Source organism: Lipomyces chichibuensis (assembly GCF_038497645.1).
Source record: "Lipomyces chichibuensis strain CBS 12929 unplaced genomic scaffold V1513scaffold_5, whole genome shotgun sequence".
Taxonomy (NCBI): Eukaryota; Fungi; Ascomycota; class Lipomycetes; order Lipomycetales; family Lipomycetaceae; genus Lipomyces; species Lipomyces chichibuensis.
Genome location: NW_027117457.1, coordinates 204182 through 218573, shown reverse-complemented (window position 1 = coordinate 218573; position 14392 = coordinate 204182). Strand labels below are relative to the sequence as shown.

General features: G+C 47.1%; 7 protein-coding genes across 7 annotated transcripts; 1 reads left to right on the top strand and 6 right to left on the bottom strand.

The window, feature by feature from the left end:
• Positions 1 to 5: 5 nt before the first annotated feature.
• Positions 6 to 1721, bottom strand: V1513DRAFT_438931 (uncharacterized protein). The gene has a single exon (XM_066897131.1). It carries the CDS (start codon positions 1496 to 1498, stop codon positions 458 to 460), a length of 1041 nt encoding a protein of 346 aa, XP_066755299.1. The 5' UTR covers positions 1499 to 1721; the 3' UTR covers positions 6 to 457.
• Positions 1722 to 4155, bottom strand: V1513DRAFT_462638 (uncharacterized protein). Its single transcript, XM_066899941.1, has 3 exons — positions 3883 to 4155; positions 3087 to 3818; positions 1722 to 3035 (listed from the first exon to the last, which is right to left on the bottom strand). Exons 1-3 carry the CDS (start codon positions 4014 to 4016, stop codon positions 2021 to 2023), a joined length of 1881 nt encoding a protein of 626 aa, XP_066755298.1. The 5' UTR covers positions 4017 to 4155; the 3' UTR covers positions 1722 to 2020.
• Positions 4156 to 4399: 244 nt separating this feature from the next.
• V1513DRAFT_438926 (Pex12 amino terminal region-domain-containing protein) lies at positions 4400 to 5904 on the top strand (the record flags this gene model as incomplete). The annotated part of the gene is made up of 2 exons (XM_066897130.1): positions 4400 to 4892; positions 4942 to 5904. Coding segments are annotated over exons 1-2 (1237 nt in total), but the record flags the coding sequence as incomplete, so codon positions are not given.
• A 512-nt stretch (positions 5905 to 6416) lies between these two features.
• Positions 6417 to 8154, bottom strand: V1513DRAFT_374981 (armadillo-type protein; the record flags this gene model as incomplete). Its single annotated transcript, XM_066894876.1, has 2 exons — positions 6417 to 6757; positions 6831 to 8154. The coding sequence occupies 2 exons, from the start codon at positions 8152 to 8154 to the stop codon at positions 6417 to 6419; spliced, it is 1665 nt and encodes a 554-aa protein (XP_066755296.1).
• A 1147-nt stretch (positions 8155 to 9301) lies between these two features.
• Positions 9302 to 10728, bottom strand: V1513DRAFT_374996 (Ssl1-like-domain-containing protein; the record flags this gene model as incomplete). The annotated part of the gene is made up of 2 exons (XM_066894878.1): positions 9302 to 10154; positions 10211 to 10728. The coding sequence occupies 2 exons, from the start codon at positions 10726 to 10728 to the stop codon at positions 9302 to 9304; spliced, it is 1371 nt and encodes a 456-aa protein (XP_066755295.1).
• Positions 10729 to 11090: 362 nt separating this feature from the next.
• V1513DRAFT_438921 (uncharacterized protein) lies at positions 11091 to 12559 on the bottom strand. Its single transcript, XM_066897129.1, has one exon. It carries the CDS (start codon positions 12463 to 12465, stop codon positions 11239 to 11241), a length of 1227 nt encoding a protein of 408 aa, XP_066755294.1. The 5' UTR covers positions 12466 to 12559; the 3' UTR covers positions 11091 to 11238.
• V1513DRAFT_438918 (vacuolar import and degradation protein-domain-containing protein) lies at positions 12555 to 14277 on the bottom strand. Its single transcript, XM_066897128.1, has one exon. It carries the CDS (start codon positions 14001 to 14003, stop codon positions 12945 to 12947), a length of 1059 nt encoding a protein of 352 aa, XP_066755293.1. The 5' UTR covers positions 14004 to 14277; the 3' UTR covers positions 12555 to 12944.
• Between the last annotated feature and the right edge of the window lie 115 nt (positions 14278 to 14392).

The window sequence follows — 14392 nt, the reverse complement described above, 5'->3', positions numbered from 1 at the left end:
CATGATGGCGTTGTAATAATATAATTGGCTATAATCTAGCTACCGGAATTAAGTTTTAATCATTTGAAGACCAGTTTATGTGAAAAGATTCTCGGTATAGACCGTTCCTCACACAAGCACCCGACCTAGCTATTGGCGGGCAATATACAAAATTCTAGAACGCAAACACTCATACACAACCGGCTATCCATTCAAACTAAGTTACGCCATTCCATAGATATACCATCCATCCATCCTTTGTGTCCCTGATCACGCACGTATACTCCGCCCGGTCGCACCATATAATTCGCCTATCCTGACACCAACATAATGCAACTACAAAACGAGATATGCTAGATGACAGCATACGCATGCCATTAAAGCAAGTGATACTTTTCATCTATAGGACCCAAGGGAAAATATCAAAAAAAATGCCCAATAAAGACTGGAGAAAGACGGACGATAATGCAAAATGTCGTTATATTCCACTGGGTCTGACTGGAATATCCCAGTCATCCAATTCATCCTGAGCGACAACGTCCCAAATCTCGGACTCATCAATAGTGTCGCCCGCCTCAATGATTCCGGGATCGCCCGTATTGTCTCTGATCAGTGATGTAGTTAACTTTCTCGCCGGACGTGAGATCGAGGCACTTCTCGTCTCATCAAGGGAGCCATCCTCTTCATCCAAAGAGAGCACGTCATAATCCTCTTCGCCGCTGATTGAATCAAACGAGTTCATTATCTCTGGCTGCAACTGCGATCTATCCGCATCTTCGACTACTTCAGGTGCAAGAACTTCAGGACATCGGTCCGGTGCTCTTTCGGTTGGTATAACATCCGGAACCGCAGATAGTTCGCGTCCAAAGATATGCGTTCCAGCAGTCTGCGTCGCAGTATGATCATCTGATGGATTTAAAAGATAGTATATCCCAGACACAGTGTTAAACAAGAACGACAGTTCACTACCGGACCCTTGCGGTATCACACCATCTGCACTCTCTCTTTCACCATCCTCGTGGTTTTGCACCTGACTCCTGCTATCTTCGCTCGATCGCCGCACAAATGATGGGAATATAAGCCCATTTTCTACGTCAGCTATTGCTGCATTCTGGATACCAGCATACACACCGCCTAATTTGTTAACCACCCAATCCCGAATGTGATCATATCGTAGCGGCTTGAAGTGAATTGTGATACCAGACATGAATATGTCAAAGCCACCCGCAAACACGTCGGCATCGTCGACTACGGAATTAGCTTGCTCCTCGTCTGCACTGGATGTTTGCCGCATGCCCGCTACTGGATCGGGCCGCATTACAGAGGGGATGCCGCCAGAGACGCTTCTCGTGCCGATGCGAGACGTGATGAGGTTCAAGTCAGTATAATAAGCTCCCAGAGAGCTCGAGCTTGCTGACGCGGTGGGAGTGTCTGATTGGAGGCACCTGTTCGCGTGTGCGCCGGGGGATATCAGCAGAGTACGCGATCTTGACGAGGCCTGCTGGTATGCCGGGTGCATGGCCGCAACTGTTTGACTGACTGCAACTGTGTCAACGACTGCTGATCGTTGCGTTGTAGACGCGGGTCTGGAGTGTCCACTTAAGGATGACAATCTCAGTGCGTAATAAATTATTGCCAGTTGAGTCAGTCGTATGAGGCGTTCTCACATTGCTGAAATGAGGTCGCGGTTAGGAGGAGTTGATGATGTCATCGATGCGTTGGGACTTTAGACTTAAGGCCTACCAGGATGCCTGACATCACCTGCACATTTGCAACCGGATCTTCAAGTTTTTGCTACATTCATAGTAACATTATTGTCTTTAGATCTAGGAAAATATTATTTAGCACACAAATTGCCATACAAAACTATTCTCCTAATTAATTCACTGCCAAACAAAACAGGGCTTCTTAACATGACGGACACACAAGTAATTAATAGTTCATAGGGACACAAAATACTAAGTTAATATACAATTAAGCCTTTATGTACTTCGAGTTCTTGAGCTAGATGACTGCGTAAAGTCTTCATACTATCAAGTATTCATAGCTCATCATGGGAGAGCGCATATGCGATTGAAGTGCTAGTCAACAGTGTTGAACTTTGCGTATTTGCTGACGATAATGAGGAGGATCCTGAAGCTGTCGTTGAAGTGCTTGCGATTGAAGTTGAACCATCGGTGCCCGATACATCTGGCGCACTGCTCGACGACACCGATATAGTGGACGACGACTCACTGTTGCCAGTTTGAGCAATTTCTTCGTTGGCAGCAAGATGATCGTCCTCCACTGCAGATTCATTCAATTGATCGGCTGCGGCCTCATCAGCCACTTTGGTGAGCGCCGCCTCTTCCGATACAACATTGCTAATCTTTGCCTCAGCATGCGCAATCCAATTTGCAACAGCATCATCAAAGTCACTCAAAAACTTCTGCACAATTTTGTCATCAATCGGAATATCAACAATGACCTGCGCAAAGTCGTCTGCCATTGACTTCAGAGTGTGATACTCTTTCCAGTCCTGCCATGTTATGCCTTCCATGAACGCCCATTTTCGTCCCAACTCTTGCAAACCGATATCTGTCACTGTTTTGAAAATATCCAGAGTGCTGCTTCGTATCGATTCTGCATCTCTGAGTACAGAATTTGCGGCCTCGACCGCTTGCGCTCGAACAGCATCAGCCTTAGCGGTCAATATCGTCGCAATGGCAGGCACTTGCGCTGCATCGGCCGTATCAAAAATCGACTCAATCTCAATTTGGGCACGAAGAAGGTTGGCTTCAGCTGCTGTCAAGAGCATATCCTGCGCTGACCGAAATAAAGAATCAATCTCCATAGTGAATGAACTGACAGCATTCTTTCCAGCTGTTCGGAACTTCGAAGTCCATGAGATAATGTCTTTCTCGATCTCTAACTGATGTTCCGCAACTTCAGGGTCAATATGTTCGGCAGGAGGTGTGATTTCTGGGGTCTGGGTTCCTGCATTCCCTGGATGAACCGACCCTGTAGAGCTCACAGCAGTGCGTGATATTGTTCGGGTAATCGTTGATGTGACGACACTATAAAAGTTTGAGCAAAATTGGTTACATCACAACATTAAGTAGTTATACCTTTCAATATCCTCGTCATTCTCAACATCACCTTCCTCACCTTCCTCGTAGTCGTCGCATTCGTAGTTTTCGTCGTCGCATTCGTACATGACTTCCTCCTCGCTAAATGATTTTAAAAATATCCGATCCTTGACCCTCAAGACTGCCGGCTCAACGTGATCAAAGTACAACTGTAAGGACTTGACGACAATCACGTCGTTGTAAAACTGGACAACTTTTGCCCACGACAGCTTCGCCAGTTCAGATCCCTTCGCCACCATCTTATCGATGATTGGACCGGCATTCCGGCGAATAACATCCTTACTATACACTGCAACTGCGTTTGCCCGCCTCAGCGCTTGTATAACATACGGTTGAGAGCTCTCCCATAGTGGAATAAGACTATCGTCATACACATGTCTTGCCAAACCCAAAAGCTTCTCGACATGCACTCGCGCCTTTTCGTCATACTGATCCTTGATCGCATTCTCAACGTTAGTCACATACGGTGCGGCATACACATTATACTGTGATTTAGCCGCAGAAGCAGCACGTTCGACAACAGGCTCAGCATAAGCCTCATATCCCTTCTGTATTCTCTGCAATGCCGGCTCGACATATGGCGCAACCTTGTTATTATAAATTGGCACAAATGGCTCTGTGACTTTGTTCACGATAGGGCATAATCCTGAAGATTCTGGATGCCGTGGACATTTCCAAAGGATGGTATAAAGTAGGGAATATATTAAGGCACTGCAGGGAAATTAGGGAACGTCAACAACAAAACATGAAAATATTAATAAAGATGATAGCTCACTGTAAAAAAATTGACCACAAAAGTTGCCGAAATTTATTCCCGGACTCTAATTTCCGGCGCCTTCGACGTCGAAATGTCCTCAATGGAACTGCCGAAGCTTCACTAGCTCGCGGCACTTTTTCGTCGTGGGCCATCACTGATGTATATGTCTAATTTAGAGATCCTATCACCAGAATACCTTGAAACGGTATGGAACACGTGAAAAGGAGAGCTGATTGGGATGGTGGATTGTAAAATTGCTCGGTTCGGCGGGATAGTGACGATGGCCCTATTGACATTTGTGGTGAGGTTGTTGCTTCCACAGAGCCGCCAATTTACTCATTAGGTTTGGCCGTTGCGCTTTTTCGAATCAATAATTGAACTTTATTTTGATACTCGTTGCCTGCCTCGGTTGCCCCGCAACAAATATTTCCAACCTATATTTTGGTCAAAAAAATAAGATAGCCTAACCCTATGACGTGAGGCATAAGCGAAGTCGTATCATGTCCAAATTAACTCGGCAGTTTAGCTTGTCCGAATTTCACTACCATACTTATTTATATTCGTCATTTTATTAGTGTACTGAACTTTTTTATAATCATTTGTTAATTGGCATAGCCGGTCGTTAGATAAAGATGTCGCATTTATCGACCCTGAACCCCCTACTCTTAGATCCGTCCCGGCCGACTCTCTTCGAGCTAATCAGCGCTGAGCAACTATCTGGCCTCCTCTCACCATCAGTTCGGTATGTCCTCGCCTACTTCACAGCGCGACATCCTCGATATCTGCTCAAGCTCATGCTTTATTTCGATGAGTTGTACGCATTACTGTCGTCAGCTATCGAATTGCGCTGTTTAAAAACTGGGAATGCGTCGTTCACAGAGTCGTTTTATGATCTGGCGCGAAGACGAGTCCTCAAAGCGGATAGATCGATTATTTCTGCATCCGGAAATGCACGAGTCGTCGAAAGCCAAGTGGACAAGCTAGCGAGACTGCGTAATAAAGAGGTGTACGGGTCACTTTTTTGTCTGGTAAGTGCGTGTGAAGTTTCTGTTGCTGCACCTTGCTCACGGACTTTAGGTAGGCGTTCCGTATCTCCAAGAGAAAATTGAGCGGTATCACGAAGGCATACAGTCCCGCTCACTGTTCCGGTCACATTACACGACTGAAGTTAATACGACGCGATGGGAACGAACTCGTGCGCTACTTGACAAGTTACTAGTCACTCTGTACCCGTCGCTAAAGCTAGGCGCTGGAAGCATTACACTATTTCTAAATCTCCTATACCTCTTTGGTAAGACGCCATATCACTCGTTAACAGACTTGCTTCTTGGGATACGCTACACCCGACAATCTGGCAACGCATTTGCGCGTCCGACAACGAGTCGCGGGACGACCGAAGGACGCTACTTACGAACTCCGATGCAGCAAATTCAATCTAGTGCGTCACGCTGTTTCGACGTCGCTTTGTCCTCGATCCTGCCTACAGCTGTTCTGGCGCTGAAGCTCCTAGAGTGGTGGCAAGCATCTGACTTCCCCCGACAATTGTCCCAATCGACGAGACGATATCACCGAGAGTTGCAGCAAGCTCGGGAACAAGAGTTGGCGTTGGAGTGCGGGGACGCTGACGCGAAGTCTGATGGAGCCAAGTACGCGCTAGATCCTCCTTTGAAACCGAAGAAAAGCGGCCGCGAGAAGACAAATAGTGACCTGTGTAGCCTTTGTGGTAAGCAGATGAAGAATCCTACGGCAATTGAGACTGGGAGTGTGTTTTGCTATCAATGCATATATTCATATATCACAAATACTCCTGAAGATGCAAAAGCTGTGCGGTGTCCGCAGACTGGACAGAGACTACTGGGATGCCGATTCGATGAGATTTCGGAGCGTTGGATAGCGAGTGGTTTGCGGAAATTAGTAATTTAGAATCGTTTTATGCAAGAAATGAAAATAGATGTCATCAAACCCATGTATTATAACACTTAGACATACTATTTATCTTACTTCTCTGAAGCCTATAAATAAATACAACTACAAACATGATTATGGACAAGACAGTAACCTCTCCAGGACGACCCTTGTAAACCTAGTACAATAAGACTAAAATGAAAGTATGAAAGAAAGTCGTTGATAATAAACCCAAGGTGCGCCTTAACATCATTTCATATATCACCATCAGTCGCTATTCCATAGACTTTTGTTATTGATATACAGTATAAAACACAAAAAGAAAAAAATAACTTGTCCATTTCTCAGGTGTCAGCGCCTTGCGCCGAGATATGCCACATGTCCAGTATAGATCATAGATAGTACAAGAACAGAAGTCCCCCGATGCAAACAAAAATTTGAAATTGACAAAGAAAAAACCTGTACTCCATGCCTCATATTATTACAACACCATAATAAACCGCCGCTCACAGAAGGCAATAAGGATAATACCAATGATTGCAGAGTTCATACAAACTAAAAATACATAGGAGTTATATACTTTCATGAGATTAACAAAAAAAGATCTGTGAAACAAATGTCAAAGTCCTCTTTTTGTAGTAATCAATTCACATCAGATTATATTGCGTCCGCCGGTCCTTGTGGTGATGTCCACCGTGATGGTGATGATGATGGTGATGAGGACCGGTGACTGGGGCGCTTGAGAGTTGACCAGCTGATCCTACTATGCTGGCCCCTCCAGTACTACCTGGCGGGCCACCAACAGGAGTTCCAATTGCACTTTGACTTCTGTAACGCTCAACAATCCAGGCACATTTGGAACCCCACTTTGAACCGCGAAGTGAAACCATGTGTTTGCGAATCTGCGCTGCGACAAGATCACGCTGAGCCTTGGTTGCGTTGTGCAGAACGTACTGAATCAGATAGTTACCATGAGCATCAGATGCGACTGCAAGAACAAAACAGTTAGTAATAAGGTAATTGTGGTTGCCAAATAAAAGTGAAAGACTATAAAATCGTACTATCAATCAATGGTATTCTTGGTCTCTCCGGCCGGCCGTCACAGATTCTCGCCAAATACCGATCCACAATGTCGGCGCCGCTGCATTTCAGCAATTTTTCTATGACTTTGGAGGCAAATTGATCCATGGAATACCCTGCAGCATTAAATATGATGATATCAAGGGCACGATTTGCATCTTCTGGGGCTCCGTGTTCAATCATATGCTGGATGACCCAATTTCCCCATTGTCCGCGAGCGATGACATCCAAATTCTCGATGACTTCCTCAATGCAAGGGCGTTTGTCTTCTTCCACGCAGTTCTCAAAAATATTCTGTACTACAAGACTGCCAGTTTCACCTAGTGCAACCTGCGTCCACATTCCTGTGAGCTCTCGATTGACATAACTCATGATCGCAGGTGGAGTGCCATCCCAGCGCAATTCAAATAACTTCTGCCATACATGACACGCATAACGGTGGACGACAGTGTCAGCAACTCGGCGAAGTAACTCCATGACCATTTCGGATTTGATGCTCTCGTCAACGCAGTCTAGCGCTTTCTGAACTACATGACAACCGAAAGCATCCATAGCAAGGGACAAGACGTTCCCTTTAATAGCATTTGCAATACCCTCAATCTGCTCTGGCGTGCCATGCTCAAAGCATCTTTGGACGAGGAAGTTGCCAAAACGGTTGACCATCAGTTGATAGGCTTGCTCTGAGATGGCCTCAATTATGGAAAACTTCTGCTCCGCGGATCCTATCTTCAGTTTCTGCTGTAAGAAGATGGACGCTTGCTGGTCATTATTGTTTACAATCTTATCGACTATATACTCCCAGTTGCAGTTGACCGATCGCTCAAGCAAATGGCGATAGTTGATTGGCTCAGTTAGGGCCATATAGGTCGCCGTAGCAGAAGATGGCGCGGCAGAAATCATCTGCGTCTGTTGACTGTGGATGGCGGGCGTAAACTCGCGACTGTGGGCAGACAGAGGCGTGCCTACTGCACCATACGAAGACCCGGAACTGGGTGCAGGGTCTTGTGTACCGCGTTCTGGTGACCATCCACTGCTGCCACTGGTACTTCCGTTGCTGCTCTGGTTGCGTTTGTGGGACCCGATAGCTGGAACTGACCACTTGGCTTCCGCTGGTGACAACACAGGGTCGGGTCCCAAGCTCAGGGATAGTGAGCGAGTGAGTGCCGGTATTTGCTTGTATGGTGCACCAATCGGTGGCTGCTGCTGAGGCTGTATTGGCTGACTGGCGGGCGGGATGGAGGTGCGGCGCCAGATGCTGCCTCCTAGAGGCGTGTACTCTGACGAGAGCTGGACGTCGTCCGTCATGAGAGTTCCGAGTGAGGATGTTGGCTGGTGACTCTCATCATACATCGCCGTCGAGTTCCACGGAGTATCGACGCGAGCACTAGACATTTTGGGAACATCGTTGATAAGGTTCAATTGACGCTGGACCGATTGCAGTTCGCATCTGAGCCTAATGATCTCTGAAGTCGCAGTATCTCCAGGATTCAAGTTCTGCGAGGTTTGCACGAAAACATCATCATCCGCGGCATCTCCGTCGTTCAGTGCCTGAGAAAGAAGCGCTTTCTTCTGGAGCTCAATCATCTTTGCCTGGTTGTCAAGCTGCATAATCATGACTTCACGCTCAGCCCGCGTGGGCGAGACCGAGGACACGTTGGCGATGTTAGTGTCGACCTGGAGCGGCAGGATTTGCTTGTTCCGCGGTGGAGTGGTCGGCTGGTTGTAGCCAGCGAGGTCGTCGAGAAGGGCTAGCGGAAGGATAAGCTGCGAATCTGCGTCATCGTCGTCGTGGGATGACGCGGAGATCACCGACATCGTGGCCTGCTGGAAAATAAGCGGTAGTCTGTTTGCTGCGACAATGCTGCTCCCGTTGTTGACTTGTCCTGGTTGATGATTGTTGATGGTGGTGAAGAGTGTAGGGAGGAGTGTTTACGGTATACTTTTGGACGTTGGGAAACGGGCGGGGCGCAGCGTCGGTGGCCGATGAGCATCGCAGATCGGGTCATCTGCCCTGGGACCAGTGCGCGCCAAGTGTTGTTTGAGTCTCAGCCGCGCGCCGGATTTTCCGCCTGCCTATTCTGTAAAACTCGGCAATAACTGTGTTGCCACGACAACAAGCACGTGACGTTTGTGGCAGGTATGCACGACTCGTCTTATGTATGTATAATGGTACCGGTTTCTGGTAGCAGCAAGCAGGTCAGCACAAATTGCTCTTGAGCCACGCCTCTGATAAGAAACTAATATGATCTTAACTTAACGTCACCTCGTCGATTGAGTTCTTAACCTGTTAACATCGTGCTAGATATACTTTCCAAAATAATATATACGTCATCAAAACTCAGCTTGATGAATACCCAAACATCCAATATGTGCAAATCTATATACAACTCCTAAATATAATAATATATACACACAGTATACAACGCCTAATATATATATATTTACAGTCATCTCAAGCATAGGCACTGGTCGTCGCCGTACTCACTTCTGTAGCAGCCTGGCCGTTCGATAGCTTTCGGCCCCCAGCGGCAGCTTCACATCCTGGACAGTTGTGCAAAATCTCATGCGCAAAGAGATCACAGTCTATGCAAAACATTTGCTTGCAAGATGGACATCGAAATCGACCTGATGCGCCGCCGGTAGCTATGGCCGATACCGCCGTTGCATTGGTTGTACTGCCCGACACGCTCACCCGCAACCTGGGAGCACTGGACAGTGCAGTGAGAAATGGCAACTGACAAGCGAAACACGAGCTTGCTTTCTTGGCATCATTCCAGTCCACTTCGTCCCAATTCCGCAAAGGCATTAGGTGGTGGTACGATCGCGCCAAGTGAGTCGATAAGATGAGAGTCAAGCCACACGCCGGACACTCCGTCGGCAACGAACACACCTTAACTTTGCAACGAGGACAGATATAACCACCTTTAATCAGTCGCGAATGGCAAGCACAGAATGACGGCGACGTTTCAACGATCCTGCTTGGAAATCCCATCCGCATTAGATCCGAACCCAGCGATGCAGACGACTTTTGCTTGGTGGACGCTGGCGGTGTACAAGAGGCCAGTAATAATTCCTTAAAATGCTGCTCATTCAATATCACACCATATGTAGACGTCGAATCACCTTCGTTAGTTCGCCTGCATATTTCCTTGCAGATGGCGACTTCCGCTGCTAATCCAACTATGCGGACTCGAACATGCTCCGCTTTCAAGGTCCCAACAGTCTTGTGAATATCTCCAGGGTCACAAGATAAAAGTGAGCCAAAAATGATAACTACTTCTTTAGTACCATGCGATGGAACGTGACTAGATTGATTTGCCATCAGTGGGTAATTCCGTAATTGCAGTGTAAATCTACTTACTACAGCCCACCGCGAGCCATTTCTAGTGCGTTCTGAAGTGATGGATCACCACTCGGTTCTTGCTTCCGGAGCGCTTGCAACGCGCTAATGTGTTCTGTAGGATTCCCACCTAACTGGGATACCAAATTCGCCAGGCCGTCACGCATGCCAATGATTCCTAACTGCGAGATTGGATTTTGTTCAAAATAATCCGCCACAAACTGAACCGCATACGAAATGCTCAGTTGGTATCTCGTCGGTCGTAAATCTTTTTCTGACATCGACATGCTCAAGTCTAAGACTAAAATTAAATGCCGTATAATGCCACGTTGTAATGGTGTTGTGTCGTAATGTAATCGTTTCCGTTTGCCGGCTTGGACGAGCTCTGCAACAACCCCAGCCAAACTACCACCAGCATCTTCCTGAACAACATCCCATGATCGCTGAATTGAGTCTTCCCAGATATATCCTCCGGCCGTCGATCTGAGCTCCAAGTTAGAGACCGGTCGAGCACCGTTGCTACGAGTCGTCGATCGCATTGATCTGCCACTGGGGCCAACGGAAGTCGAAAGTCCTGAGCCACCATAATCGGAGTCTGGCGATGATGCCCGTTGGATGTAGGAATCGTCGCTATCGGACATGATTTGTGGTTGGAGTCGTTGACCGACGATATGGGTGGTGGACGTGAGAAGCAGGGGTCAATATGTTTGGTGTCTAACGAGGCATGAGATAAGTGATCGCCAATTTACTTCCGCTGGGTGATTTCCTACATTCGGTGATAATATCCTTTTAAATTCGACAAATTTACAGTGTAGATTCCACGTAAGCCATAAAGCTTTTTTATACTAAATCCAATAAAATTTATTGGGCTCCTTCAGTACACATTATATATATTGTCGATGTCTGAATCGCTTTACGATTTTGGGTCGGAAACGCCTTGGTAAATCTCATACACAACAATGCATTATACGAAAATATAACCATAAAATATTAATATACAATATTGCACACTGTACAAAATATCCAAAACTCCAAGTATTTTTTCCCTGTCAATGAGTCACTGCCATCGCCTGCGCAGCGACAGCAACAGCCTGGTCTGCATCAAGGCTGTGACCATTATCTCTCTGCTTCGCCCGCCATTGCTCTCTCAACTTGTCTCCCATCTTCTCTCTCCACTTAGCCATTTCGATCGCGACCTTTTCTTCGATTCCTTCCTCTGTCCGCTCCTTTTCATACTCTTCTATCCGTCTCATGGCTTCCTCACATTCGCGTTCATATCGTTCCCGATCCAACTGTCGCTTGGCGCGAGCCATGTCGTCCTGTTTCTTCCACACCTGGAATTCAATACTCGCACGGCCAAGTGCCTCAGAACTATCCAATTGCACGGCAGATTTTCGGATCTGCTCCCCTCTTGCGGGAAATCTGTCTTCTAGATCACGCAATCGCCGTTTATAATACTCCCCGTCATCTCGAGATAACATTGCAGGAATATCTGATCCAGGCGGAAAATACACACTGTTATCCATCTCTTGAAGCACCCATAACACGTTAGTTTCCATATTCTTCAGATGCCGCTGCAACAGAGATGTCGCCACCGAATCCGCCACGCTTGTTCCCGGAGCAGTTGGCCATGCCGGCCGTTCCACCGACGCCAGCGCGGTCTTAATCTTCTTTCTAACGTAGGCCTCATGCTTTTTTACCAGCACAGGATTATATAAAGGCGCCAAATATGGTTCTCCGACTTCAGCTGCTTGCTGTTGTGCGAGCATATGGTGCTTCTCACGATATGTCGCTGACGTCTTGCGGGACCGCTCTTGCTTCGTCATTGCCGGTCTTGGTTTTCCGAAATGCTCTAGCGCTGCGTGGTGCGCAGAATCATTGCGCGTCTTCAGATGCCGGATTATCGCACGCCGTCCTCGCTTGGCGTATGTTTTGGTGGTGCAATTCGGAACCGGGCAATGGAAGACAGTTACTTGCTCCGTAGACGTGAGCGATGTTGTGTTTGACGCTGCATGGTGACTCAGATTAGATATCTGACTGGGCTCCGTAGCGCGACTAGGCGGCGGTGCAATAGACGTAGGAATATCGATATCAAACTCAGGCGTACCCGAAGGAGTCGGCGACGGCTCATCGGGTCCTGTTAGTGGCGAGCCCACAAGCATAACATCCTCGTCATCGTGTCCGAGAGACGGGGACGAGGCATGGTAGAGCATGTGCGGGTCGATCGGCACATCGTCGTCGCCGGGCCGGTGCGAGTGCGGATGTACTGACGACATGAGCGCGAAGTATCTGCAGAGACGCGACGCGAATGTAAACAATACACGCGTTCACTAAAGTTGTTGCTCTGGTTGTGCCAAGTGTGAGTTGGTTCGTTTGCGAGAAATAAATCGTGATCGCGTTGTGTCGAAAGTGGACGCTCCGCTTACGCCTTTCAAATTTAGGTGACACTAGTGATCAATGCAACCCAATCACAAAATTAGGACAAATAACGAGGAAAGTTAATTACAATAATTAACGAACTATGAAATAACTCGTGTAGATGTATATATACCTTTACGTTAACAAAGACTCGAAACCAAAGGAGAATCACAAATAATGTAGCCAGCAGTACATAGTAACCATAAAAATTCAAACACTACGCCTCCTTCCCAGAAAATTTACTCACAAACCACCAATCGCGTTCAAACTTTTACACACATTAACAAAAACATAGCAATGTCTACCGTCTTGAACAAAATAACGCCGTACGAATACTTCATCGGAATTCGTATGAATAATAGTTTCCGTGATCACTCACATGCGATAGTTCTAATTGCTGATACTTCTCTGAGCTCTGGTGGAAATACAGCCCTGAGATCGATCCGGTGAGTTGGTTGAAACAGATGTAATAAAACCCGGCAAATGAGGCGCCATTGATATCACGGACCCTGTGATCTGGAACCAAAAAGCATTCCTTCCATCTCATAAATATATGGTCACGCTGCTCAAAGTTGACATGGCAGTAGTCCGGTCTCTTGGCCTGCTTTGCCAGAGGGCGCCATGAAGGAAATCGCGCCCAATGTGCAATGTCAGTCTTCTCCGAGGCACCCCAATCCCTTCGCCGCGTGATGAAAGAATATTTGGGCCCAATCATCTGCCCCTCAAAGTATGTTGTCAAAGTGGGATGGTCCTCAGTGAGTCCCTGGATGTGCAGATAGCCGCAAATAAATGACTCCGCCATGTCCACATGCTTCAATTCGACATGCACTTCATAAGTTGAACGGCCCGATTGTTGAGTACCCATAAATTTTGATCCAGAACGAAGAAACGAAGAAGATGATGTGGACACTGCTCGACGAATGTGAATGGGATCGCTCGCGGATTCGAGCGAAAGTGGCATAGGGGAAGAGACAATAGTAGGACCAGATGGATTAGTTGTCTCGCTCGCGGATGACAGCGCAGCCGCCACACAGACCTTCTTTCGAGCCGACGACTCCTCCTCTACCAGTTCAGTAGTTGGCACAGAAGGCATTGCTGAATAACCGTTGTTATCTGATTGAAATCCGCTTGCTGGGATATTGATATCGTGACCGTCCGCGGATGACTCAGGCGAGACTGGAACAGAGACAGCGGACGAGGAAGCAAAATATTCGTCGGACCTAGTCCATAAAGGCAAGCCAGTTGAAATTTGCGGAACTGTCGAGGCCGTGGTAGAAACCGATGAGCTAGCGCGTTCCAGGGCTGGCCGGTGTATTGAAGTCGGAGGACTGCTGCGGGTGAGATGACTGCTCAGTGACTGCGATGTCGGAATTGCGTACAAATGGATATTACGCATCCTACATGACTGTCAGTACAGATTCGCATTCAGATGTGTAATTAACAGTGCACTTTGTATGATGGAGTTACGTTCGGCTATCGAGACCGGACTTGTTTAGCGCGATGGCGAAAATCCAAATCTGCAAAAACCAAAATAGCGTGCAATCCGCCACAGCGGCTGTATGGGCAAGTCATGTAAAATGGAACATCATATGATAACTTACATTCAAAACATGGTAATTAGTCCTGTTGAAAGATTGTGGCCGTCAGACGAGTGTGCAAATAGTTAACTCTGGACGTTGACGAAGCGACTACTGGCTGGGCAGACAGACTTAAGCTCTTTTGGCCGCTGCATTGCAGTTTGACATTTACGCCGATTCTTGTGACTCGTTGTGATTTGTGAACCAA

Excerpts from the sequence above, each read along its gene's own strand:
- V1513DRAFT_462638 (XM_066899941.1), bottom strand. The coding sequence starts at position 4,016 with ATGGCCCACGACGAAAAAGTGCCGCGAGCTAGTGAAGCTTCGGCAGTT. Across the intron at positions 3,819-3,882 it reads TTGTGGTCAATTTTTTTACA|TGCCTTAATATATTCCCTAC; the intron begins GTGAGCTATCAT and ends ATTTCCCTGCAG. Across the intron at positions 3,036-3,086 it reads AATGACGAGGATATTGAAAG|TGTCGTCACATCAACGATTA; the intron begins GTATAACTACTT and ends AAACTTTTATAG.
- V1513DRAFT_438931 (XM_066897131.1), bottom strand. The coding sequence starts at position 1,498 with ATGCACCCGGCATACCAGCAGGCCTCGTCAAGATCGCGTACTCTGCTG.
- V1513DRAFT_438921 (XM_066897129.1), bottom strand. The coding sequence starts at position 12,465 with ATGTCGTCAGTACATCCGCACTCGCACCGGCCCGGCGACGACGATGTG.
- V1513DRAFT_438918 (XM_066897128.1), bottom strand. The coding sequence starts at position 14,003 with ATGCGTAATATCCATTTGTACGCAATTCCGACATCGCAGTCACTGAGC.